At 46.5% G+C, this 15,828-nt stretch overlaps 1 protein-coding gene across 1 annotated transcript in view; it reads left to right on the forward strand.

Moving 5' to 3' along the window:
• grin2ba (glutamate receptor, ionotropic, N-methyl D-aspartate 2B, genome duplicate a) overlaps positions 1-15,828 on the forward strand; it is a 77,488-nt gene that overhangs the window by 28,614 nt on the left and 33,046 nt on the right. The window contains exons 2-4 of the mRNA XM_078284643.1: positions 5,424-5,567; positions 6,328-6,598; positions 11,822-12,014. Coding sequence (XP_078140769.1) covers positions 5,424-5,567; positions 6,328-6,598; positions 11,822-12,014 — 608 coding nt within the window. The remainder of the gene's footprint in view (positions 1-5,423; positions 5,568-6,327; positions 6,599-11,821; positions 12,015-15,828) is intronic.

A 15,828-nucleotide genomic window follows, 5' to 3' on the forward strand; every position in this document is an offset into this window, starting at 1 on the left:
TCAGAATCATGTTGAGGCAAAATTAGCCAAATATTTTAATGAAGACCTGTGCTTTTTTAATTAAGGTTCAAAAAGTACTTAAAATAAGGTCATCGCTAATTAGGTGATGGTCTGACAAATGTGAAAGCTAATTAAGCTTGCATGTGTTTGATTAAAGATAAGTAGGCTTCCATGATAAGAAATGTGATGATGAGGCATGAGAAGAGAGAAGTGGAGGGAGAAAGACAGCGGGAGAGGGAAAAGGAGTGAGGTTTAATTGAGGTAGAGATAATAAGCGAGTACGTGTGTGGGAGAGAGAGAGAGAGAGAGAGAGAGAGAGAGAGAGAGAGAGAGAGAGGGAGGGATCATCATCGATATGTAATTTCTGCACACGTGGTGATGACAGCTCGTGTTCACAGGTAGCCATTCCCTTTTGTCAGAATAGAATGTGCTCCTCTGTGTGTGTGTGTGTGCCTGTGTGTGTGTGTGTGTGTGAACGCCTGTGGCAGGAGTTGAGCTCATATCTCCTGCCCACCATCTTTTAAATTCACCATATTCAAGCAAGACCAGCTGTTTCCCCTTCCTCCCTCCTCACCTACCGCTCAGCCTCCTCCTTTTTTTTTTCCCATCCCTCCATCTCTATCCTCTTTCTCTCTCTCTGTCTCGCTCTCCCACTCTCTCTCGCTGGCTTCTCTTCCCATCAGGCAGTGCAGCAGCAGTCAATAGCAACCTCCCCCCCCCTTGCTCAAGTTCAAAGGAGCCTTTATAGGCAGGATAGAAATATGCATTGCCAAAAACCTCCCAGCAACAGACACCATCATCTCTCTCTCTCTCTCTCTCTCTCTCTCTTCCTCTGCCTCTCTATCTCTCTGTCTTTGTCTCTCCGCCGCTCACGCTCTTTCTCTCTGCCTTTCCCTCTCGCCACCTCTACTTCCAAAGTAAAAATTAGCTATATGCTGCTTTTGCACACACACAAAAATAATCCGTATAGAGTATAGACTCCAGCGAAAAAACACTTGGAAATCGATAGTGTTGCTAAGGGAATCGCAACCAGGTGCTAGTGATGATGTACACCCACATTCACATCGTTGCGTCTTGCATAGTCCTTCTATCTTAATGTCAGCGTAGAGAAAAAGTGGTCGATGTTTCTGTTGATGCTCATTTGCTTTAAAGGTTTTTTAATGTAAAATCAACTGTCGATTGCTATAAAGACACAGAGAAACAGGAGGATGACGCAGTGGATTGTATCATACATGTAGCGGGTGACTGTTTCCCATAGTTACATATGAACATCTCCAGTATGCGGCGCATGTAAATGCAAATGTGTGTATGTACTTGACTGTGAATGTGCAGAACATTTCATTATTCTGTAAGTTCCCATGTTGCCGTTTACATGCCTTGTGTGATCGTTCACATAACTCACAATCTGAGCGGTGCGCCGTGTGTCGTCTCATCTCGCCGATATGTATGCAGAGTGTGTACGTGTGTGCTTTAGCATGCGTGTGTGTGTGTGTGTCTAAGTGAGCGCCCTAGTATTTGTCTGTGACTGTGTGTCGGTTTGACAGTGTGTTATTTTGCGTTTTGTAATGTGTGTGTGTGTGTGTGTGTGCCCTTCTCTTTGAGTGTGTGTTTGACTGTGTGCATGTGGCTGTGTGGGTGCATTCAAATCTGTGAATATGTGTGTGAGGATGCGGGTGTCTGTCTGCGTGTGTGCATGTGTGTATGTGTGTATGTGTGCCTGTGTGCGTGCATTCAAATGTGTGTGTGTGTCTGTGTGTGTGTGTGTGTGTGTGTGTGCATGTGTGCATATTCCAGGGCAAGATTGGAAGTGGGTCTATTTCTTTTGTAGTCAGTGATGTGCCCCTGTGTGTGTAATTGAAATACCTGAGTTATTGACTCTCTCTCCCCTCCAAGTCAAATAACTGCTCCAGGAGTGTGTGAGTGCACTCATTTGAAGGCTCTGGGGCAGAGCAGGCAACTCTGGCAGGCCAAGGTCTCTCAACCATTGAGTGCGCGCGTGCACACACACACACACGCACACACACACACACACACACACACACACACACACACACTACAGAGAGCTCTACTGAGGCCAAATATTCTCAAATACAGACATGCAGACACCCACTTGCATATATGCAGACAGATTTAGAGGCACACACACACACACACACACACACACACATGCAGGGATGTAGACACACTTGCACTGTCATATATACACACAAACTGCAGAAACTGACACATGCGCAGAAGCACACATTGACACACATAAATACAGACACATACATACACACAGACACACATATGCAGAAACAGCAGACTCATGCAATATGCCCTCTTTTTTTTTCTCTCTCTCTCTCTCTCTCTCTCTCTCTCTCTCACACATGCAACATACACACACCGCCTGCGCATAGAAGAGGGCACACATGTGTCCCGTCTCCCTCTCTGACAGCAGCAATCCTATGTGGTTGAACAACTCAGGCTTAGCCTCCTTCTGCCTAAATGGCTGGCTGACTGCCTGACGCGCACACACACACACACACCTCCTCTTGCCTGCTCCTTCACTGACTTCTGGCTCTCTGCCCCTTCACTGCTCACTCGCTCCATACAGGATCACAACCGTCTGCCAGCCTGCCCCCTTCCTCTCCATTCATCCTATTGTCACCACATTGTCCTCTGCCTCTGTCCCTCCGGAGGCTTCAAATCTCAACTACATTCTCTCTGCTTTTTATACGTCTCTATCTATTCTTCTCGCTTGCTTAATTCATTTCTGTCCCTTTAGTTTCTCTCTTTTTCCTCTCCCTCTCTCTCTCTTTCTCTTATCTGTTCTCCCCTCCCCGGTTTTATCTGCTCTATCTGTATCTCTCGCCGTATCTCTCCATCTCTCTCTCCCCTGTCTCCTCTGGCCATTCATCCCGCTGTATTGTGTGGTGTATAGTGTATTGTTGTCTGTGTACAGTACAGCCAGCGCTGACGTCAGCGGTAGAGCCACAGAGACAGTGACCGGCTCAGAAGTGTATTCAGTGCCTTGCCGCCTGGCTGGCTGTCTGGCTGACGGACTCGCCGGCCCTGCTGCCCCCTCTGGGCACCTTAATACCCGCTAATCGATCACCCCGTGCCAGCAGAGGTGATAATGCGGCCGGACCCTAATTATTGTTGCTGTGAATGAAGAGAGGTGTTTTGCGCTTCTTCATTTTGGGTTTCTTCTCCTCCTTCCCTTCCCTCCCTCCCGCACTTTTTTTCCCCTATCTCTCTCCCTCCGTCTTCCTCTGCCCCTCCGTCTCTCTCGCTCGCTTCTTTTCGCATGTCTTTTTCTCAAAGGCTAATGAAAATTCCGCGGACCTCTGGCACTCCGAATGAGTGCGTCGGACAGTACATTAATACCGGCTCTTAGGAAGAGGAGAGAGGGAGAGAGAGGGAGAGAGGGAGCCAGAGGAAAAGGGGGTGGGGGGGTGGGGGGGTGGGGGGGTGCAGGGTCGGAGAGGGGTTGGTGTATGGAGGACGAGGGTAGTGGGAGGGGGGGGGGTGGTGCGGGAGTCTGGAAATTCAATTATAACTGTGCCCTGGCAGTAATTCCACTGGTATAAATGGGACGGCAGAGCGGGAGAAGAGATGGATAGAGATGGATGGAGGGTGTGAGAGAGAAAGAGAGAGAGAGACCAAGGAGAAATGGAAAGTTGAGGCACAAAGATAAGTCGGGTTGAGGGTACTGTACTGTACAGATAGGGGGGAACAGAGAGGGTCAGCGACGGCTCAATGCAGTGCCGAATACAGTGTGTAATGTGTTACACTGTAAGTGCAAAACAGTCCATACAGTGCGATGCATTCAGGTTAGCTCAGAAACACGACTAGAACACCACAGTGCGCATCATTATTTCATGAAACAATCCTGAAACGCACCCTGGGCGTTGAACACGGCGTTAGATGCAAATGTCGTATACTTCATACTGCGCTGTATACATTTTCAGCCACACAGATGCAGCGCATTACAGTCATTATGGTGAGGAGTGTTCGATTGATGTGAGCGTGCCACATGCGCGCGTGATGCACCCCTCTCAACATGCCACCTCAATGGTATAGCCCTGATCTCATTAATGCGGAAACAAGGTAACGGATCGACCCATGTGCGTCTCCTGGGAGGGGGAGGTTAGCCTTTGATGTTGAGTGAAGCACAGAGAGAGTCCTAAGAAGCCAGGGAGATTTCAACACCCTGCCTGGCTGTCAGCTACGGCTGATTTTACCCTCTCACACACACTCTCTCTCACACACACACACACACACACACACACACACGTCAGCTTTGACACACGCATACATTCGAAGCACGAAAAAACAATACATAAATACACTACATTGTGTGCACATAATCACACAGGAGTAGGACACTCACACAGATACAGACACACACACACACACACACACACACACACACACACACACACACAGAGGCACACACGCACACACATTCATACATGTCAGCTTTGGCACATGCATACATTCAAAGCACGAAAGTACAACACATAAACACATTACATTGTGTGTGCACATTATCACACAGGAGTAGGACACTCACACAGATACAGGCACACACACACACACACACACACACAGACACACACACACACACACACACACTAACTAGCTCACATCGTAGAACTGCAGAGTCTTGTCTAGACTAGAGTTTCTCACCTCCTCCCCCTCTACTTCTGTCCAGCTCAATATTCCATTTCAACTCTGGTGGCAAGGCGCAGGCTTGGATATTGGTCTGTATGTGTTGTTTATTGGGGTGTCTGTCTGTGACTGGACTGCGGTTTTGTTCCAAGGCACTGAGACAACCCGTGGTATTCTTGGCACTGTAAAGCTGTGGTCCGGGTTCAGTATCGCTCCGATTTAGATTTAGATTCCCCACAGGAAGGGACTGAGTCAGATGAAAGTTGTCGTTTTGTGTACCATGTCTCTAGGATAGGGAGAGGTGCCACTTCTACTGTGTACAGAACAGAGTTTTTTCAACAAATGTGTATTTATTGTGTCATATCTGGTACTGTGCAAGCTTTGAAATTGCATTGGTATAACACAGCTGAAATAACAGCAAATGAATGAACATTGTAGATTAAGGAGAGCAGCTTTGAGTCCCCAGAATTTGCTCCCGTCACCCCTGTGTACAAGCACATTAAAGGAGTCATAAAGGCAACTAATGAAAGTCATGACCGGTATCATTACAAAACCACTAGTGTCCCCTCGCCTCTCCCTCCTCTGTGAGTGAGAGACCGAAAGCAACTAAATTAACGTTCGCACCAATAACGCTACAAAGCCACTGACGTCCCTTACCCTTGCTCCTCTGTGTGTTAAGCCAGCTAAATTAAAGTTCAGGCCAATATTGTTACGTAACCATTAACATTCTGCTCCTTTGTTCCTCTGTGTGCTCCTGTCCTTTTCAGGATGACAACTCCATGTTCTTTCAGTTCGGCCCGTCCATCGAGCAGCAGGCTTCGGTCATGCTCAACATCATGGAGGAGTACGACTGGTACATCTTCTCCATCGTCACCACGTACTACCCCGGTTACCAGGACTTCGTCACCAAGGTAACCTCGCGCAGCTGAGACCACATGCACAGTTCTCAACCAAGTGTGACAGACTTAAAATGTCCATAATAGCAATTTTATGCTGTACTAGCCAAATTACCATGACAAACAGTGGAAGGACCATTCTATCCATTCAAGTTCTGTGGCAGATATAGTAGTCCTGAATTAATAAATGTGTAAATAAATCAATGTTTGTTAGAGGAGTAAATGTTTACTGATTAGAGACCAGTTTGCTAAGATTTAAGCATATGGACGCTGGCATTGCCCTGTCTAAACACTCTAGCAAGCCCAGTCATAAGGATTGACTTCCCCCACCATTATACAACATTTTACTTCTGCAAAAATGGTGCTGCAGAGGTGCTTAATCTAACAACTTTGTCTTCATACTGCAAAAGTTACTACAGGACTGTAAATGACAAAGTAAAATTATAAAACACTCTCTCCCTTACTCTCTCCCCTGTCCTATGCAAATGTGTCTATGCAAATAAATGACTGAGTAGAATTATATATGCGTACTTCCCAATATTTCACTTGAAGATTTTTGCTGGCAGGGAGGAAACGTCAGAAATGGTGTTTTGACCATGCGACGCAAAAACACTCCTTTGAAACCAATATGAAAGAGAGTCTTTTATGTGTGGTGCCAGCTCCTCTAGGTGCAACACTATATATTCAATGTTAGGAGAAACTGTGATATTAGCATAAATGAAAAGCAAACAACTGTCTTGTTGCAATCAGCCCTCTCTTCCTCTCTCCCATCCAGATCCGTAGCACCATCGAGAACAGCTTTGTGGGCTGGGAACTGGAGGAAGTTTTGCTGCTCGACATGTCTGTGGACGACGGAGACTCGAAGATCCAGAACCAGCTGAAGAAGCTCCAGAGCCCTGTCATTCTTCTCTACTGCACAAAAGAGGAGGCCAACACCATCTTCGAGGTGGCCCACTCTGTTGGGATCACTGGCTACGGCTACACATGGATCGTGCCCTCGCTGGTAGCTGGAGACGCTGATGTGGTGCCTGCAGAGTTCCCCACAGGTAGGAAATCAGAATCAGAAAGAGGCTCAGGATTGGGAATTTAATCTAAATTGGATCCCAGTTACATCTGGCGTAATCTCAGTGGAGATAGAAGATGTTTGAATGTCTCGATTGAGCTCAAAACCATATTTAAACCCTTTGTAAGTACAGTAATAACATTACATGCAACATTTGGTGGATGTTGTACCCATAGTGCGTTGTAGTACCATGAGTGCTTATTTTCCGCATAGGTGGCCCCAATTGGAATTAAACCCCTAATCCTCACAGTGAGTGGCTTGCTCCCTTCGTGCTTTGCTCCCATTGAGCTCTACAGGACTGCTACCTAGCAAGGACTATTATAGGAGGTCAGTCTCACATGTGAAGGTTACATCTCGACCCAAAGTGACACCTAAGTTGGGGTGCATTAGCCACCCATTGCCCACGCAACCTGCCAAGCACACCTGTAGACTGCCTTATCCAAAGTGACTTGCAGCACTTGGGGGGGTGGAGGGCAGACATTTTTAGAAAGGCCAGCTCCCAGTGGGAATACACCGCTGGTGATGTTGCCACCATGAAGCCAGTAAACTGATGGAACTTTCCACAACTGCTGTCTCTTTTAGCCACCGTTTGGTGAGTAAACCAAATAGCAGGTAGTAGATTTGCACCAGACATATGAGCCTGATAATTTGTTGGTGTTTGGCTTGTTGATTTACGGGGAAGGGAACATATTACACCGCCTGTCCTCAGCAGTTTCTGGGAAATGGTTGCCAGGCGGAACCTGAGATCGTTGCGCCGTTCAAACACCGTAACTCAAACTTTTTACCTCCGATCTCTTATTGGCATCCATGGATGATTTACTCTAAATGGGGGTTAGGAGTGTGTATGTGTGCTCGTGTGCCTGTGTGTGTGTGTTTTGTGTCTCTGTGTGTACTGTCTGTGTATTTGTCTGTGAAATGTGTCATTGGTTCCTACATTAATTTGCGCGAGAAAATAATTGGTGTGTGTAATCAAATGGGTCGTGTGTGTGTGTGTGTGCTTGTGTGCATGTGTGTATGTGCACTGATTGTAACTGTGTTTGTCTTTGTGTGTATTTGTTTCTGCATACACCCTCCGCATTAGGGTTCCACTCTATAAAGTTTGATATATTACCGTATCAGTTATGTAAATCACAATCTATTCACTCTTGATTTACGTTGCCACGGAGATAATCGTGACCAGTTAATGTATTGCCTGGATGATTACAAAGTGGAGTTGGCAGAGTGGCTGTGTTGATGGCACACAAGACTCTCTTTAGGTTTCTTTTGAAATATCATGGGATTAATCACACGGGACATGATGACAGATAGCAGGCTAATCACATTCACTTATATATTTATTTAGTGTATGACGAATAGGATTGGACAGAATGTGTCAATATACATGGTACTCAATATATAACATAAATTTAACAACAAAATGACAGATATTGACTACAGTAAATGAATTATATGCATGATATAATACAAATACACATGTGCATATAACATAAGTCACTCTTAAATGCATTACTGGATAAGACGGAGGAGATATATAGCAGAATATTTCAGTGAGAGTCAATTTTGGCCGCTGCCAATATGATGGAGGTGAGGATACAATTTTCCTTAACAGCTTCAGGGGCGGCAGTCTGTAAAACCTGCAATGAAACCTGCCTCACCTGCCTTAATGAGCTGCTAACCCACCTCAAAGATCTTTATTACTGTGGGTTTCAACTGAGAGTTTCAGTGTCCCATGGTGGACTAAATGCAGTTTCAGAAGCTTTTCCACCGTGCCGAGAATACAATTCGGGTAAACAAGCGCTCATTTTTTTGTGTTTTTTTCTGGATTTTTGGCATGAGAATGGTTAAATTTAAATATACACAATATAGCTGGGATGGGGGGGAATTCTCTCATTGTATCTACAAAAGCAACATAACGACTTAATATTCTGAAATTTCCTAGCATTGTAGGCATTAGGCATTCAGCTGGAGAACCCCCTTAGAGTTTTAACCAACCCTCATCTCTGAGTTTCAACCTCAAAGTCACGAAAACCACACGCAGCCTTTAGTGGCGGTCAACCACACCGGCTCCCTAACAGAGCGACCGTGGCGCAGCATGTGACTGAGCGGCGGTGTGTGCGCTCGGGGTGAGTGCAGCGGCCCAGGGTTCAGCGCAAGGTGCACGCTAGCTGTGGGGCTAATTTGCTTACGAGGCACACTTAATACTTTGCACCATGTGTGATGAAGAGCCTCCAATTCTCGTGGGTAATTCCACTGATGCCTTCCTTAAGTGGCGCTCTGGGGAACCATCTCTCCTCCCACTCTACCTTCCCCTTTCCTCCCTTTTTTTCCCCATGCTCTCTCTCGTTCCCACGCCTCTCCGTGTTTTCTGTCTCACTGTTTCTGCCTCCTCTGACTCTCTCCCTGCTCTCTCCACCCCTCGTTTTTTTTTTTTTTCCTGTTTCTCTTCCTCTCGCCTCTCTGTGCTCTCAGTGTGTTTCTGTCTGTGCCGCTGTCTGACTCTTTCTTTCTACTCTCTCTCTCTCTCTCTCTGTCCCTCTTTTTTCTCTCTCTTTGTCCCTCTCTGCTCTCTCTCTTTCTCTCTCTCTCTCTCTCTCTGTCCCTCTTTTTTCTCTCTCTTTTCTCTCTTTGTCCCTCTCTGCTCTCTCTCTCTCTCTCTCTCTCTCTCTCTCTCTCTCTCTCTCTCTTGCTAACAGCCTCTCTGTCTCTATTCGTCCCGATCATAGTTACACACTACTGACGCACAGACTCTGCTAACGTAACCACCCAATCTGACATCACTGACAGTGATAAGCTGTTCCCAAAAATACCCAATGATGTGGTAGTTCTGCCGTTACGTTCTCCAATCAGTTGCTAGTGTGTTGTTACTCTGTTTGTCTGTGAGTTTGTGATTTTGTGTGTATATGTGTTTATTTGTGTGTGTGAGACAGCCTATGCTGTTTAAACACAGGCTGTAGCCAGTTTACAGGCTTTACAGCCACCAGTTCTGTTCAGCTATAACTTTGCCAAATGACACGTCTGTGTTGTGACATTTAAACACGTCCTGAGAGATGTATGAATACATACACATCAGGCGACCCCTTCCTCCACAAGAGCATGCACGCGAACAAGCAGTAGAAACACACACACGCAAAATGCACCGCACACACAGACACAGCATGCACATACACCGCCAACACACACGCACGCCATCTTCCTATATAAGAATCATTCCCGGGGAAAAAAAAAAAGGAAAAGTGACTGAGTGTGTAAAAAGCAACGAGCGATGGGAGTGAGTGAGTGAGCGTTGAGGAAGTGTCAACAGTGTGTGACATTAGATGTGGTCCTGGAGGGCCGGAGCTGTCAGCGCCGAGGCCCCGCGAGGCAGGCAGGTTGCCAGGCCGCCTGTCTATTTCTGCCCACTGACATGGTAGTGGACTGACTGTCAGATAGCCACAGACTGACTGACAGACAGACCGATGGATGGAGATGTATAGACAGAGGGAGGGACGGACAGATAAAAAGTCAGGCAGAGATTCAAATAGACAGAAAACTTGTAATGGAGGCAGCGCTGCCATCAGGGAGGACTGTGTGACCCAGAGGGGTCCAATGGGGCCCATACACAAAGATCAATTATTGGCCATTTTCAAAGGGCACCAGTGGCCTAAAGGTTAGAGGAGAGAGCTTGTGACCAGAATTTTGCCAGTTTGAGTCCCTAGGCAAGCTGGAAAAATCAGGTTGGGGAAAGCGAATGAGCAACACTCCCTCCTCTCTTACAGTAACAACTGCCACTGAGCCTCCAACTGCTCTGTTGGATGTGTTTATTTAGCAGAGGTGGAAAGTAACTAAGTACATTTACTCAAGTACTGTACTTAAGTACAATTTGAGGTACTGGCACTTTACTTTGTCAGACTTTATACTTTTACTCCACTGCATTTCAGAGGGAAATATTGTTCTTTTTACTCCACTACATTTATCTAACAGCTGGAGTTACTGGTTACTTTGCAGAATAAAGTTTTACATACAAAACATACAATAAGCTCATAAAATATGTTGTATTGTTAGAGTTTAACTCCCCGACAGTATATGGAGCAGTTAGACCTACAACATTAAAATGCTTCTTACAAGGGACTGTTCTTCAGAATGAGTACTTTTACTTTTGATACTTCAGTACTACTGCTAATACTTCTATACTTTTACTTAAGTAAACTTTTGAATGCAGAACTTTTACTTTTAATGAAGTATTTTCCCATTATAGTATTGCTACTTTTATTTAAGTAAAAGATATGAGTACTTTTTCCACCACTGTCATTTAGCAATAGTGCAAGTGTGTGGTTGTACTGGGCGCCTCGCAGGTGCGAGTGTGTGTAACTGTGTGAATGTGCAGCAGGGTGTTGCTGAGAAAGAGCCTGCATGCTCAGCAAACCTTCCCCGGATAAATAAAGGTTAAAGAACCCCGTAAGGTCAAGTTCTGTCCCGGGCCTTGGGAATACTTAAAATACCCATGGAGGATGGAGCATCTACTCACTGACAGCCAGTCGAATGGTAATCAGTGACAGAGAGGGATGGAAGGATGGAGGGAGGGAGGGAGGGAGGGAGAGGAGGAGAGGAAAGAGGGGACATACTGGCAAACAGTTGAATGGGCTGACGGATGGTTGGAAGGGCAGAGAGACAGAGAGGAAAACACAGAGCAGGACGCAGACAGACAGAAGGACAGACAGACAAGCAGGCGTACAGATAGTGTAAAGGCCAGCAGACGGAGACAGACAGTGCTTCGGAGAGACAGATGGACAAACACAGCAAGGTGATAGACGCTTAGTCAGAGCGAAAGGGAGTGCGATTCATCTGCCGTCTGAGTCATCACATTGTGTGTGTGCTGTCTCTTGGAGTGTGTTCAGAACATGTACACTCAGTATACCCTAACCCAATTATCCCCGTCTGTCTCCGTCTCCATCTCCTCTATCCGTCTCTCTCTGTCCTCCTTTTCCTCTCTCTGTCTCTACACTTCTCTCTCTCTCTCGTGCTTTTTTTATTCCCGACTCCTCTACTCCTCTATTTTTATTCATCCCTTGCCTTCCCTCTGTTTCCCCTCTATCTCTCCTTCTCCACTGTCTCCACCATCCCTTCACTACCCAAAACATTGTTTGACCTCCTCTCTCTCTCTCTCTCTCCACACACACTCATCTCTGATCCTTCTCTCTCTCCTGTTCTCCCTCCCTGTCTGTCAAAGGTCTGATCTCGGTGTCCTATGATGAGTGGGACTACGGCCTCGAGGCCCGCGTCCGCGACGGCGTGGCGGTCATCGCCATGGCGACCTCCACCATGATGATGGACCGCGGGCCGCACACCCTGCTGAAGTCCGAGTGCCACGGTGCTCCCGACAAGAAGACCCCCATCTCAGGCAACCCCAACGAAGTGCTCAGGCAAGTGAAGGGACACACTGGAGTGTGTGTCTTTCTGTGTGTGTGTGAGGTTTGTGCTGAACAGTTAAAGGTGCATCTTTAAATATCAATATATCAATGTCAAATTAAAGGTGATGCCTTGGTGTAATTACTGTAAATAAATGAGACCATAATTGAGATATTTCACGCCTGTGGTATTGTTAGCGCTAGTGTTTCTCATTAAGATCACATTTATGAAGTTGTTATTGTAGCAAAACACCTGAGAACTTGTATGTTGGAATTGTAAAATAGTCACATAATTGTGTTCAAAGATACTTAGAGGTGATAAAACACTGGGAGGCATCCCACAAATCCTCCACAACAATTGGAGCAAAAGTAGGAGCATGCAGATTTTCCATTTGCAAATTCAAGATGCTGTAATCACAGAGAAAAAAATGTATGTAAGCAAATATATTACATGTTTGCAGCTGCTGTTACATTCATTCAAATACTGACTTGAACACTGAATCTTTTCTGCGACTTCAAATTTAGGACACAGGTGTGTGAATATTTTCTCTGAGTGTAAATTCCAACATGCAAGTTCTCAGTTGTTTTTTGCTACAATAATACCTTCATACACATTTCCCATATACTTTGTTACTTCCTATCTCACAGAGGATGTTGCTACTTGCCGCATCCGTTTGCAGTGAAAGAACAGCGGGCCTCTCCCTGTTTTGTGCCGTAAAGCAATCCAGCAGAAATCCTACAAAATCCGCCGCTGTTGCTCACAGTGTAAACTGCAGCGCAGAGGCCGGTAGAGGCTGCCAAGCTTCTCAGTGATGGTCTCATTTGTTTACAGTAATTATACTAATGTCTCAAAATTAATGTGGTCATGATTAATGGATGTTAAAATGCTGCATGAAGCACCTTTAAAAAGCGCACAGATTCAGGTGGTGTAAAATTAACACAAGCATGCCGGCGCACACACAGATCAGCACGATCGTGGCAGCAGATGCTGACACACACACACACACACACACACACACACAGGCACACTCCTTCATCCCCCTGCATACTGTTATCTTCTTCCCCCCATGTAATAATACTCCACACACAAAACAGCCATCACATGCCCCTTCCCCATGAAAATGTAACCCCACCCCCTCCGCTGTCCGTCTCAGCAGTGGGCCTTTTGAACCAGTTGTGATGCGGAGCGTTCGGCAGTGCTTTGCTCTGCGCGCTGCCTAATTGGTCCCAGTGGCGTTTCAGTCGGCGAACACTGGCCCCCGCCGCGCCGCGCTCCGCAGCTCAGCACAGCATTATATTCAGGGGCAGTTCCACCCCTCTGCCACTCTGTGTGTCTGCTGTAATTGTATGTGTGTGTATGTGTTTTTGTTGTGCTAAAGAGAGAGAGACTGTCAGTGAGGGAGAGGTGTGTGTGTGTAGGTACTGTCTGTGTGTGTGTGTGTGTGTGTGTGTTTGCCTGCGTGTGCTAAAGAGATTGTCAGGCATACTGTTGGGACACCAAAGTGGGCCCCGCTCGCTGTTGTAGCGAAATCCTGTTTCTTATTCCTGGTTTGGGGGCATGCTGGGTTGGGAACGGGGCTGCATGGTGGCTGAGGCAAGGCTCAGTTACACACACACACACACACACACACACACTGAAATACATACTGACCCCCCTCGCACTCACACACACACAAAGGCGCAGATGCAGATACAGACACAGACACAGACAATCTCTTTCTGCTTCTCTGCTCTCTCTCACAATCTCTCTGCTGCTCACAAACACACAAACCCATACAGAAATACATGTTCTCTCTCTCTCTCTCTCTCTCTTTCACTCACACACACACACACACAAGCACCCATGCAGCAGTACCAGGAGAAACTGGGAGCCAAGACACACGTGCCCACCTTCTCGGCCTGCACTTATGGGGGATGCGGATAATTTTTTCCTCTCATGCTTCAAGCTTAACTGCATCCTGCACTAAGGCAGCTGAGCTTTGTTGTCTGTCCCAGTAAACTCTTTAGATGTCATTTCAACCTCTGTCTGCTTGTTCACTCCTTTCAGAAGCTTTGCATTTGTTTCACCACTGCCTCCTGCTTTGAGATAACGATGGAGTTTATGAGTCTATTGAGGCGGCTGGGGCCCCAAAATGCAATTCCCCCTGCTCTGTTCTCCTCTACTCTACTGTGGTCGACTCTGCTCCGTCACCGCGCCGCTCTTCTACTCTATTCTACTGTCATGTTCTCCCCTCTTCCTCTGTGAACTGTCTTGCCCTGTAGTCTTCTTCTTTGTTCTGTCCTGCTCTGCTTTTATATGTCTGCTCTCCTCGGCTCTGCTTTGTTCCGCTCTATTCTCTCCTGTCCTGCGCTGTTCTGCTCTGTTTTATCTGCTCACTCTCGCCTCTGTTCTGTTCTGCTCTGTTTTGTCTCCTCTCCTCCTCTCCTCTCCTCCTCTCCTCTCCTCTCCTCTCCTCTCCTCTCCTCTCCTCCTCTCCTCTCCTCCTCTCCTCTCCTCTCCTCTCCTCTCCTCTCCTCCTCTCCTCTCCTCTCCTCTCCTCTCCTCTCCTCTGCTCCTCCCCAGCCATTGTCTGCACTCCAGACCTGCAGTTTTATAATCAACTTAGCTGTGTTGTTGATTAGATCAGTTGTGAGCGCTGCTAAGATCCCTCGCCCCTCGCCGCCTTAACTAAATCTGTTTGGTGATAACCTTTGTCTTCAAGTGTTCAATCAAGAGATTAGCATTTGGCCTACAGTCTATAAACTCAGAAACTGAATGAATGGCTGGCTTGCTGGCTGGCTGCTTGGTTGGCTGGATGGATGCCTGGCTTACCTGGCTGGTTTGCTAACTTAATCGATGGATGGACGGGATGAAAAGATGGATGGGTAAAGGAAAGAACTGGAGCATCGCGTCAGTACAGGCAGAACACTGAAGTCGTGCGCGAAATCAGCCGATCGGCTATCAGCTGCTATTATCTGCACACTTGTGCAAGCTATCTCTGACTTACGTCTGGTTGCGTGTTATGGTTTTCATATTATTGAATTACATGTCGGCTGTGCCTTGGGGGGGTTTATTATCGCACGCTGCTTGGATTCGTTTGAGGAGCCTTCTCAAGAGCAGAGTCTTTCCAGCCAAATATAACCGTGTAACCATTTGTTGCTATAAATGGCCCCGAACTCCTTTGACGTAAGCGCCTCTGACTGAACTCAATCAGCGGGCCCTCTCACAGTGCGAGCGGGGCAGGATAACCTTTATGTCTAATGCCACCCTCCAGTGACCTCAAAAACCATTTGCAAATTTTCCAACAGACCTTTAAAGCAAATCATTCATTCACCAGGCAAAGCAGCAGCAACAACTAATTTCCCACCAATTGAGAAAGGAATAGCTGTAGATCCCTGCCCTTCATTCACCTGCTGCTACCCCTAAATGTCATTTTGAGTGGCTTTGTGACTGGTGGAGTAAATCACATATCTATTTTTGAGATGCTTAGGAATTAGGGTGAGGTCACTGCAAAAACGTAAATTGTATTTAGTATATCTTTCATTTTATTGTCTGATGGCAAAAGCATCGTATGGTCACAGTCATCTATGTGGCCTTTACAGCTATATAAGCCATATATAATGCTGATCCCATTCTGCCGAGCATTTCCCTGTCTAGGCCGCAGCGCTGCATAGAATAACACAAGAGAAGGACACGTCGCTCCGCTAAGTAAATTAAGTCCATTGTAGCCAGCGCTGTGACATTCCAGTTAATGCTACAGTACGAGCCTGACAAATGAAGATAGCGGAGCAGAAAGAGTTAGAGGGAGAAAGAGAGAGAGGGGGAGAGAGAGAGAGAGAGAGACTACTA

Source organism: Centroberyx gerrardi, chromosome 7 (assembly GCF_048128805.1).
Source record: "Centroberyx gerrardi isolate f3 chromosome 7, fCenGer3.hap1.cur.20231027, whole genome shotgun sequence".
NCBI classification, from domain to species: domain Eukaryota; kingdom Metazoa; phylum Chordata; class Actinopteri; order Beryciformes; family Berycidae; genus Centroberyx; species Centroberyx gerrardi.